The sequence below is a fragment of the Aspergillus flavus genome, chromosome 4 (genome assembly GCF_009017415.1).
Source record: "Aspergillus flavus chromosome 4, complete sequence".
Lineage (NCBI taxonomy): Eukaryota > Fungi > Ascomycota > Eurotiomycetes > Eurotiales > Aspergillaceae > Aspergillus > Aspergillus flavus.
Window position 1 is genome coordinate 3999271 of NC_092405.1, and position 12185 is coordinate 4011455.

At 48.3% G+C, this 12185-nt stretch overlaps 2 protein-coding genes across 2 annotated transcripts; both read left to right on the forward strand.

Moving 5' to 3' along the window:
- Positions 1-477: 477 nt before the first annotated feature.
- Positions 478-12087, forward strand: F9C07_2283968 (mitochondrial protein from FMP27-domain-containing protein). The gene is made up of 4 exons (XM_041292335.2): positions 478-1066; positions 1151-11329; positions 11383-11480; positions 11533-12087. Exons 2-4 carry the CDS (start codon positions 2798-2800, stop codon positions 11585-11587), a joined length of 8685 nt encoding a protein of 2894 aa, XP_041146746.1. The 5' UTR covers positions 478-1066; positions 1151-2797; the 3' UTR covers positions 11588-12087.
- F9C07_2107072 (uncharacterized protein) lies at positions 574-1461 on the forward strand (the record flags this gene model as incomplete). The annotated part of the gene is made up of 4 exons (XM_071509020.1): positions 574-652; positions 766-882; positions 950-1066; positions 1151-1461. 4 exons carry the CDS (start codon positions 574-576, stop codon positions 1459-1461), a joined length of 624 nt encoding a protein of 207 aa, XP_071366676.1.
- Positions 12088-12185: the final 98 nt, after the last annotated feature.

The window sequence follows — 12185 nt, forward strand, 5'->3', positions numbered from 1 at the left end:
CTTGCAGGTGGACGCAAATGGCATTGTTCTGGAATCGTACTTAACGATTTCCGTCGTGCAGGATGCATTCCATAATCCTCATGACTACTTAGTTTACGAACGGAAGTGGCTGGTGCTATTCGATAAACAATTGACGAACAATTAACCTATTATAGAATTGCATAGCCCCTGGGAATTTTGACTCGGGTAGTCAGGAACCCTAGGTGAATGTGGATTCTATTGTTCTCCAAGCACATCTTCGCCAATTCTATATCCATACCACCCCGTCGAGGTGCTACATAACCAGACCAGACTGGCACTCCTAACCATTGCAATGTATAGAATTGGAAAAGTAAAACCTAGTCCACGTTAAGAACTAAATACTTTGGGGGACAAAATAGCAGTAATAAGAGAATAGGTAACCTGTCATGTGCCCTCGGCCTAGTTAATCCATGCATCGCCTTACATAATCTCATACATCACGTGCACTACCGCCCTTCGCCCATCCAGACAATAAAAGATGCCAATGGCAGCAGTAGTCGTAGATCTGGATTTGAATCTAGCTTTTGGTTTGCGGACTACATAGTACGCAAGATGAGTGGCCAACATAGTCAAAATCCGAATTCAGAACCTAACGCTATTTTTTCTTCCCTGAAGGTGGGAGCTCTAAGCGGTTAGTGTTGGCTTTGCTCATAGAACCTACCTTTTGATTCAATCATTTGGAAGACGCTCTTTTTGGTATAGAATGTACTGTGTTATCCGGCTGCTTACTGGTTTATTATGCAGGCTCTGCAGGTCTTGTCTATGGAGGGATTTCAGGCGTCGTTCGATCTTCTCGTCACCCGGTGATACATTCTATATCTTGTGGTATCCACTGGTTCGCCTGTGGGACCTCTTTTTGGTGTAAGCTCCTTACCCTCCTACTTTCTAGGTGTTGGAAGATTTTCTTGGTGTTGAACCTAATATGCAGGGCTAAGGGGCAATATCTTGAAGCTCCATTACGAAGATAATGCCACCCCGAAACAACGCGCTTATGTCAGCGCCTTGTCGGGGGGAATTGCTGGCGGAGCCGTGACAAGATTAATGGGTATTTAATATTTAGCCCTCTGAAGCTTTACCGCCAAGCGCTGGTAATTTGGATGTCGATGACTGATGTGTTGACAACGATTAGGAGGCCGGCTTATTCCAGGGGTTGTTGTTTTCTCGCTACTAGGCTATCTCGGGCAAGGCTCTTATAATGCGATCGACAAATGGCAAATAGAGCAGGCCAATACTCCATCTAAGCCAATCATCCAGCGGATCGCTAACTCGAAATGGATCCCTCTTAAGTCTCTTTCGGACGATGACTATAGAGGGCTTCTAAGCGAAAAATTGCTGAGTATTGAGGCTGAGATGGCACTCCTTGATGAAAAGATCGAAGAACTTGAAAAATCCAAGCCCCGTGCATCTGAAGCAGGACCACCCAAAACTGGATCGCAGTAATGCAGAGAACCGATCATTATTTTCTCCCCTCCAAAAGATGGTCATCTGTCGAAATGGCCATTCAATTGCATGTCGGATCGAAGCCAAATGAATACCCGCGACTCTTATTGCTTAAAGGGAGTCACCCTTGAAGGCTTTTTACCAAACACGAGCACTAGTATGCTATGAAGTATCGACGGCGTAAATATGTGACCTCCTGTTCTGTGGAGGAGTCGAAACATGCTCAGTTTTACTTGCAGGAGAGGGTTGAGGGGACAATCCAGAAATTACAGTGTGCCCCCTGTGGACATACATACATCGTCTTGTATATTAGATTACGGGAAATGAATGGCCTGTACGATAAACTGTATAGTATTGGGATTTAATTAGAAATCTGACAGGCCCGATCTTCATAAGCGAGTCAAGATGTAGGGAGGTGCACCCATGGACTGTATCTACTAGTTAGATTGGACACGTCGTTATGACCATTACGCAGGTGGTTCTTGATTGGTGTAAGCATTCTTCCTGGAGAAAGCTTTGTTCCGATGAAACGCCTGTAACATGATGGAGAGAGTAGTGACGAAATGCAAGGTACTAGTAGACAAGTTAGTCGTGAACGAGCTACTAATTACCCAGAATGTAAATCATGAAGCAAAGACCCCCCACCCGAGTACCGAGAAATAGGGGCTACGTATGTACTTACTTTACAAAACATCGCAGCTCACGTATATGACATGCGCGGTCGAAAAGGGAAAAATGCAGCGTGGAACCCGTATCCATTTAGTTCGTAGCAGGAATCAGCCGAGACAGCCGACCGTCCAGAACGGAAGCCTACCAGAAGACTCCCCGTTTGGGTCCAAGTGGGCGGCTTTCCGCTTCCAGTTCTGCCCGCGACCAGCTCGACGACTAAACGACTAGTGATTGACTGGCTCGACTTGTCTTTTTGCTTACATGAAAGTTAGATAGATCTATGGTTCGTCGGACCCGAGTCGCCCATCCTGTCCTATACTGCATCATTCTTTTTTCCTTCTACTTTTCCCTCCTCAGTTCAGAAGCATGAGTGACTCGCAGTTCTTACGTACCTCCTGCGTCGCTTCTCCGGCTGGTGTACAGTTCCGGTCTTAACGGAGACCTGGCCCTCGCCGGCTTTGAGCCCTTTGAAGATTGAATGCTTCGGAGGTGCTCCCCCACCGTGAAAGAAAAAATAAAAATCCTTGAATGAACACCGAATTTGACGGCCTTCTCGATCATATCCCGCGGATTTACTAACGGCCTCCCAGTCTTGTATCTCGATGGTTCAATTGTTGCGCTGGACTTGTCCTATTCAACGGATCAGCCCTCCTGACCGCGAGCCACGATGACGCTCTTCAGTCCGACCACGGTCCTTGTCGGGTTCCTTCTCCTCTACCTCTCCTCGTTTCTTATCTTCGCCATCGTTCGGATCGCGACAGGAGTTTCCATACAACGCATTGGCTACTTCTCTCTCCGCCGTATCGCATACGTCCCGAAGCAAGGAGTCCAGATTGAACTTCGTGGCCTCGGACTGTCTTTACACCCACCCTCGTTTGCCCAACCGACATGGCTCAGCCTTCGATTGACCGAGCTGAAGGTGACCGTGGACCCCGCCGCTCTGGCCAAGAGTAAGCGCAACGGAAACCACCCCGATGTATCGGAGCCCACCAGCCCAGGGGATTTTTCCCCGCCAGAGGATGAAGATAGCGCTACCCTGCAAGGGCGGAGCAAGACTTGGAGAACATTGACTAAGCTAAAAGAGCAGGTGAAGCGGCTACATCGCAAAATACACTGGTTGAAATTGGTGGACGTAATCGCGGTCAACACCACCGTCAACTTTCTCGAAGCTGGCCAGATTCAGGTGGGAAGTCTGTCATTGGCAGTGGACACTAGACGCAAGATGGTAGACAGAGGGAAGCTATTTCGCCGCAAAAAGTATGATTCTGGTGAACAACGTCCAGCAGAATGGATAATGACCGTGCAAAATGTCCTCCTTACGGTCGACGGGAGAGAACCAACAGAATTGCTAGACAACATTGGAGTCAATGTACATGGAATGCTACATAAAGATCTCGAAGGGCTTAGGGATGCGTCGATTGCTCTGAAGATCGGGAGGATGCATATTCCTTACGATGATCTGATGACGCTCGTGCAAAGAATCAAGAAGTTCCGCCAAACCTTTTCGGAAGCTTCGAAGAGTGAGGCGGACGATGAAGTGTCTTTTGCAGACTTTGTGGAGGAATTAGACAAGCCTGGAAGCCAGGACGATGCACTTGTTCAAACCGTTGCGGACTCAAAAGAGTTTGCCAGCTCTTTATTGCGGGGAATACATGAAATCCAGATAGCCTTGAGCTTTTTCAGGTTATCGCGAGCTATCCAGCCGCCTTCACCTAAGCAGAGCTCCGTCTATCTGAACATTATATCCCATGAGATAGGCATTGACCTGCATCGGATGGATCAGAATAGTCCCGCCCATCGGATGTATTTCCAGCGGAACGACGTCGCGCATCAAGCCCTCCTCGCTGCTATCTCTCTATCGGTCAGTTTAGACGACAGTTCGGGTGAGACGGATAATATCCTTTATATACCTATGGCCACTACAACTATAAAAACAACCCTCCCATCAAAGACGATCAGCTCGTTCAGTGAATGGAACCCGGAAGAGCGAAATACTAATATTCTCTTTGCGAATCTTGTGGTAACGTCTCCTTCCATCGATTTAGAACCAAGGCATGTTTCTCGGCTTCTGGGATTGGTTCAGGATAGAACATCCTCCCCTCGTGGGAAGAAGAGAAATAATCACCAACTGATATCCCGGTTGCTCCCTAAAGCGAGCATTAAGCTCTCAGTCCATGAACCTGTGCTTCGATTCGTTTTGCCTATCTCAGAAGCTTCCGATGTTTCGACGGAAGATTACAATCTACTCATATGCTCCATATCTTCAATCTCACTCGATATAGAGTCCTCTCATTCATCGGAAGGCGGTGTTCACTATTCCCTATCGTCTATTTACCGAGTGGCGTCCCATCAGCTGTATTACCAGACACCGCTGGGAGTCAAGCATAATCTACTCACAACGGACAATATGGAACTGAAAGTCCTTCTTAGTTCATCCCCACAGGTATGCGTGATCGCTTCCGGATCGTTGAATACTTGTTCTGCCCACATGGTCAATGGGGAGGTCAATCGAGGCATTCAGCAAGTGATCGAACAGTTCCGAGCCCAGGTCAAGCCGAAGAGAAAGGTTTCAATGTCGCTTGAAGAGCGGAAGCCTAGTCTTCTGAGGCGCCTTCCCCCTTGGCTGCTCCGGTTCCAATTTGAAGCCACGGGCTTGAGTCTGGAAATCGCTGGTGTGGATGAAGCGGTCTCAGAACTGTCTCGTGGAGTTTCCCTCCAGCTCCATTCGTGGACCGCAGATTATAGGGCACAAAAAACCGAACAACCCAGTGTGAGTATCGTACGGCGACGGACTCCGAGTCATTCTACGATAGGCGACGAGTCGCCCTTCAGGTTTCCTCCGACATCACCCCCAAGGCAAACACAACGTGGGGCTGCAGACGGAAGGCGACTCGCTTTGCATGTTCGTGGCTTTGAGGGTTTTGTTATAGAATCTGAAGATTATCTGGAGGCGGAGCCTTTCTTTTCGCTCCCTCGGTTCGAGGTGGCTTTAAGTACTTTGAGTGACCGTCTTGGGCCTATCTTCCACATCAATTCTGTGATAAAGGGAGTTTACCTACAGTATTCCCTTTATCGTTATTACTGCGTAGGAGTTGCTGCATCCGTGATCCAGAGCGCTTTCCTCCAACGTTCGCCGGCAACAACACCTCAGACCCCGTCCCCTTGGAACTCTCCTCCTTCGTCGCCCCGCCCATTCTCACAAAGGAATGAGCTTATCACGGCAGATGTGAGAGTTACTGTTGTTCAGGTCAAAACTTTCCTTCCCTCAGATCCGCCCATGATGCTCCAAATTTATGGGCTTGCTGCTGGCTCCCACCGACTCTCCGTTCCATTCGTTCGAGCCCACCTAGTTCGGCTCCATGCTGAGGCACCTAAGCTCAAGGGGGTCTGGGCACGAATTATCGGTATGACTAATGTCAGAGTTGATTTCCGTAATGCCAAATTAAAGCAGGGCGCCAATTTGACTGAAGAGAAGTCGATTGACGTGTGGGCTGATTTTATCCGCTTGGGTGTCCCGCACCACATGGTGATGCATCGCATTTTTGACAACGTGATTAATACATCAAAGGCCATCAAGCAACTTCATCATCGCTTCAAAAACCATACGGCGGAGTTTGACACATCAAGAGACCCGGAGGAACCGAAGAAAGTACCAAGGATATCACTGCGCAGCAAAGCACTGTTATTCGAAATGGAAGATGATGCATTTGAATGGAAACTAGGATGCATATATCGTGCTGGCCTCCTAGAGCAACGCCAGCGCCTGGCAAGAGAAGAGGCATACGATTTGAAGATCCAGAAGATCAAGGAATGTGATCAACGGCGCGCTTCGTCGAGATTGCGTGCAAAATCGAGCCACAGAACCCTTCGCAGCGAGAGGGTCAGTGGGGAGTCGAAAAGAAGCAAAAGTGCCGATGCGAAGCCACGCAGTAGTGATGCAGATGACAGTAAGCGTGGAAGGGGCAGAAAATTCCGCTATGACACTGAAGGTGCAGCTTGTCTTTCGGGTGAATCAAAGATATCAGCAGAAGTGGCCTGGTATCGACTCCAGGAATACAATGCAAGAAGCTGGAAGAAGAAGATCGATGGTGCCTTGAAGTTCCAGGGTACCTCGATTAAGGAAGTACGAAACCTCTTCTCTGGAGCGGATGAGCCACCTGAAGACGTGGAAGAGACAGAGACTGTGCTCTCTATTCCGAACAGGCCTGCTCTTATGGCGGCTTTAATAAGCGACATCAATCTTGTCATAGACAAGCCGTCCTTTCCTTTGGAAGATTATCCAACATTCCTCCATAGGATTGGAAAAGGCATTCCAATGTCTACACAATATGCATTACTCATTCCGATGAGCTTCCAGTTGGACATGGGAGAGGCTCGCGTCAACTTACGGGATTATCCCTTGGACCTGTTGCACATACCAGCTTTACGCCCTGGACAATCACCAAGACTTCCAAGCTGGTCACTTCGTACCAACTTTGTCATTGCGGAAGAGTATCGTGATTATAAATCGGCTAGGCAAGTCCAAGTAGAGCTTGTTCCCCCAATGGAACTTCCAGACGGGTCCAAAAGTCCTTCCTTCGAAATAAGCGTTTGGCGATCGGTAAGCCCTGTCAAGACGTACTCTGATCCGACAATCGAGATCAACACGAGTCTTCCAACGAGTATCTCTTGGGGTATGTCCTACCAGCCTGTCATCCAGGACATGATGAAGATTATAGAGGGCTTCACCAAACCCGAAATTGATCCTTCCGACAGGGTTGGCTTCTGGGACAAGATTCGACTGAGCTTCCATTCCCGGCTTCGGATTCTCTGGAAAGAAGACGGAGATGTTCACTTGCGTTTGAAAGGCTCCCGTGATCCGTATGTCGTGACCGGCTTTGGAAGTGGATTCGTCATGTGCTGGCGCAAGGATGTCAAATGGGAAGTCCACACCAGTGATGACCCCAAGGAGTTCATGGGTATTACTAGTGGGGAGTATGTGCTAGCGATTCCAGATTACAGCCACGAAGCCCGCTTCATGGCCGAGGCCACGGCTCAGGATTTGGAAAGCACGTCGACGTCAAGCGAGTTGAAGAACGCGGCCCACTTCAAGAAAGTTGTGATGAAACTGTCAGGCGAAGTGAAATGGGTCGTAGGCCTCGTTTTTGAACGCAATGTCGATGAAAACAGGCGGTCCTTCCAATTCATGCCGCACTATGAGGTTGTTCTTCAAAACCCAAAATACGTCGATTCCTCCGAACGTGCGGTCTATGACGCTTATCGTGGGTTCCGGAGTAACCATATTCATCTATCAATCTCTGTGCTTGCCCCAGAGAGTAGGGATTGGTCTGTCGACCACGTTGAATCATCCACTAGCTATAACACGGTTCATCTCACTCCGCGGTTCTTCACTCACTTTTACAATTGGTGGTCTCTTTTCTCTGGGGTAATGTCACTCCCTGTTCGTCAAGGTCCATTGTGGCCCGGCATTACCAAGACCAGCAAGAAGTTCAACCGTCATCTTGCGACTGTGAAGTATCAACTGCTCTTCGCTCCTTTGTTTGTAGCTCACATTTACAAGCATAAGGATCGCGAAGACTATGGCGAGGATGTCGTCACAGCGACAGGAATCAAGGTTCGCCTGGACAGTCTGAAGCTTGATGTGCACCAAAGACGTGAGCAGGTGAAGACGCTGGCAAAGGGACGCCTTAAGCAGACCCAGGCGAGCGCCATGCGGATCAATCAAGCCGAGCTAGATTTGCAAGCTGCGGATTTCAGAGCTGTTTCGGCTAGTATTGAAGGGACAAACTTGGATGATATTGAGCAAAGCAAGAACGATATTATCTCTTCCTTCCAGCAACCTGTGCCCTCCGTCGATCTTTCCCGATTTACGATTCCGGATCACAATCTTGATTGGATCGATATGGATGATTTCGTGGAGTTGGATTGGACCCTTCCTCAAGAGTCGAACCCGCGAACTCAGATTTTGCCTTTAGCATTTACACCACGATTTACTTATTTCCGCCAGACAGATCATGGCGACATAGGTCCAGACGATACAGGCTACAGTTCTTTCGGCAATGAGCCTACTCACGCGTGTGTTATGTCCGAGAGTAATGAACCACGCAGAGTGCAAATGCAGTTGATCAGAGAGCGCCTTGCCCACGTTGAAACCCAGGTTCAGGATTGGGAACGCACAATTGGGGAGCAAGAACTTCGTATGGCCAAGGATGTTAATCAGGATCCTTCATTACGGACGGACCATGAGAACTACGTCAAGCAGGCGCAGTCTCTTGCTCGGCGGCGGGCTTTCCTTGCCTCTGCACTTCAACGTCTCGAGCGGCAACTCGCTCGAGAAGAAATGAGTTCAATGAAAACAAGCCCTGAAACCGTCGCAGCCGATGTTACCAATCGAGTAGGGACAGATGCAGACTCGAACAACGATGGCAAGGATGCGGATATGGACGGGCTTTATTCATCGCCTCACGATGAGTTTGCCACCAATTTCAACAATCGTTTCATAATCCACAATACTCAGCTAAAATGGAACAACTCACTGAGGAACATCATATTGCGTTACAGTCACCAGGTGAGCCAGAGGCGTGGATTTGTATATTACATGTCTCGAAGGGCAGTCAAATTTATCCTCGATATCGTCGACGAACAAAGCAAGAACCAGAGAAGGCATTCCAAGTTGTTCAAAAGCGCGTCGAGACGTCCCTCTGACATTCGAGGCCTAGTGGATAACGAAGAGGACGGAACCGTGGAAGATCGTATTGAGCAACTACTGAACGATGCGAAACGTTTTGTGAACGCAGACGAACAAGAGGACTCTGACCACAAGAAACAGGACAGTTCAAAGTCTGATAACTCTAGTGAGAATATCTCACCGGAGTTCACACCGCAAAACAGCTATCACTTGCGGCTTATCGCCCCTCAGATTCAGCTCCAAAGCGAGAAGAACCAAAAGTCGGTCGTGTTGGTTGCCGCGAAGGGCATGCAGCTGAAGGTCGTGTCAATCATGGACAAGGAACGTGTTTCTGACGATGTCAGCGGTCTGGTACAGCGCCGCTTCTCCCTCGAAATGGATGGTGCTCAATTCTTCGTTGCAACGCAGAAGAATTTGATGAAACATTTACAGTTTTACGCAGGCAACAAATACGGCAATTCTCCAGGCTCGGCATGGCCACCTTGGTTGACTATCGAAGCGATGTTTGATTTTGAATTGAATCCATTCGGTTTCTCGAGAATTGTCCAGAAGACTTCGGCCAGCTTGAGATACGATAAGTACAACAATCTTCGTCTGAAGTATAACGAAGAAGTGGGTAAGGGACAACCTGATCATGAACATGGCCTCAGCAGCGAAGAATCTAGAATAGATCAAATCAGTGTCGAATTCCCCCACCTCCGCGCTATCTGCGACTCGGCTGAATACTACTCCATGTACATCATTGTGCTTGATTTGCTGCTCTACAGCGAGCCTCTGGAGAAAGTTCGGAGTGAACGCCTGGAGAGGATCATGCTCAGTTCTGACTTCAGCGACCTCAGAGGCGCGCCGGAGATGGTGTTTAAACTCCAGTCTCGGATTCGGCATTTGGAAGAGATCAAGGAGCATTTCCAAATTCATGCTAAATATCTGGACAAACAAGGCTGGGAAGATCGCTTGGAGCTTGAAAAGGACCTTGCTCAATGCGAAGACGAGTTGTTCTTTTTGATGAAAGCAATAACAACTTCTCAGCGGAGAATTGATCCTACAATGTCTGGGGCCCATGGCCTCATGCGTTGGAACATATCTGCCCACGAAGTTGTCTGGCACCTTATGAAGGACGAAACCGAACCATTAGTCGAGTTCCAGCTACGAAATGCCGAATACGAACGTACTGACAACAGTGATGGGTCTAACCACAATCTCGTAGCAGTCGAACGACTGTATGGATTGAACCTTCTTCCGGACGCCATCTACCCTCAAATCATTGTGCCGTATCTCGACCAAGCGAAGCCTCTGGACTCACCGGATGATTACATGATCAAGGTCAAGTGGCACATGCTTGAAGCCGTTGCTGGTATCCCTGTTTTGGATAATTTTGAGGTGTCACTTTTCCCGCTTAAGATTCAATTGGAGCGTGAGCTTGGCCAAAAGGTGTTCGAGTACATATTCCCTAATGTCGGAGCGAGTGCGTTCGAAAACGGGGGCTTTTCACCCTTAATGATCAAGAACATGAAACCGTTGGAAGATTCCGACGAAGACGATGAGGCAGAAAGTCCGGTTCCGCCTCGAAGCGCCCACAGCAACACGGATGTTTCTACGGAAGACTTGCAGAAAGGACCGGGCGCTATCGAACTGAGGTTACAACCGACATTCACGTCATCTGACGATACTAGACCCCGATCGGCACGCTCTAACCACCTGAAAGGCCTCGCCATGACGCCCCTCCATAAGGACAGCAACCGGCTTGGTCCCTCCGAACCTTCTCGCCAAACAGCACGTCCGTCAACTAGTGGCGGTTTATCTACTAAGAGATCCGCCGACAGTCTACGGTTGCTATCAAGACAAGGCACTGACAAAACCCTTGCAAATGGCTCCGGCACCAGCGTTGTTGAAGATAAAGGGAAGAAGTTCGGTTTAGCCAAGCTACCTAATAGAAGCAAGTCCAAAGCAGCCACCGACGATTTATCCCAGATGATGTCTCGCGCGTCGAATTACATGACGCTAGCTCATGTGAAGGTGCAGGATGTTGTGCTTTGCTTGAGCTACAAAGGCAAAGGAGATCATAACCTGGAGGATATTCACGACTTCGTCTTCCGTCTGCCGATTCTGGAGTATCGGAACAAAACATGGTCCAACCTGGACTTGGCTTTGCGACTGAAGAAAGACGTCATCAAAGCTCTTATATCCCACGCACCTGCAATACTTGGGAATAAATTCTCACATCATCGTCCTACGAAACAACAGCAGAAGAAATATCGCGATATAGCGAACTCTGCCCAGCTGCTTCACAACCCTGATAGTGCGGCAGTCACGATATCCGACAAAAGTCAGACGAGCCAAGACTCGAACAGCGAGTACTCAGAGTCACAGTCGCAGAGGTCTGTTCATTCCGGAAGCTCTCGGCTCGTTCGTTCGAATTCTTTAGGGTCCAGTATGCTCAGTATTGATCAAAGCGGCCTAATGTCTGATGCTCGATCTGGAAGTGAAGTCGACGTGGATGCTCGTTGGGAGGTTAGTGTTGAATGGTTCTAATAATATCAAGTGTGTCGCTAACCTGAGTGCAGCAATCTCGTAGGATTGTGAATCCTCCATCCCGGCCTATGACTTCAGGCACCGCAATTGCCCGTTCCGAAACTAAGCGCTGGGACGGGGCTGATGAGGGGTGAGCTATATTCGTATTGGACTGTAGAGTACTTTTGCTAACTGCGACTTAGTCACAAAATGACGATCCGTAACTTTGGCCGCAAATTGATGCCGTCCCGAAAGTAACTGTCCAACAGAAAGGACGTGCATATGGCTTTACAACCATGTCAGATCGGTGAAATAAGCTGAGCTTTCCTGACCATTTATCCTTTTTATCCTACATTTTCTATATCACACTCTCGTGACCTGCCATTTTCTGCTACATGATACCCCAAATGCTATGGGTCGTATATAGGCGTCATCTGTTTCACTGGCTTCATATTATAAAACTTGTTTTGATTTGCTGTGTCAATCTTACCCTGCTTGGCTACTTGTGACATTTCTTGTGACATTCTTGTCATTCTTGTTATGAGGCTATCTCGAGCAATGACCTCGAGCCTCCTTTGCTTTTGCTGTGTATACCTTTCCCTTCTTTATTTTATCTATTATTACCATTCCATGGGAGCAGGGGCGCATTGGAAGGCCTTTACCAGTTTAGCGGGAAGCGACTGGAGACAAGACATATACATGCATAGGGTATATATCTGGGCTGGTGTAAAGATAGACGGTATATTGGAAGGGATATTAGCATTGTCTTGTATATTGGAATTTATTCAACAGTTCATTCGCTACTTCACTTATCATCTCTTCAAACCTGTATTTTGCACCGGAAATAAGTAGCAAT

Excerpts from the sequence above, each read along its gene's own strand:
- F9C07_2283968 (XM_041292335.2), top strand. The coding sequence starts at position 2,798 with ATGACGCTCTTCAGTCCGACCACGGTCCTTGTCGGGTTCCTTCTCCTC. Across the intron at positions 11,330-11,382 it reads ACGTGGATGCTCGTTGGGAG|CAATCTCGTAGGATTGTGAA; the intron begins GTTAGTGTTGAA and ends ACCTGAGTGCAG. Across the intron at positions 11,481-11,532 it reads TGGGACGGGGCTGATGAGGG|TCACAAAATGACGATCCGTA; the intron begins GTGAGCTATATT and ends ACTGCGACTTAG.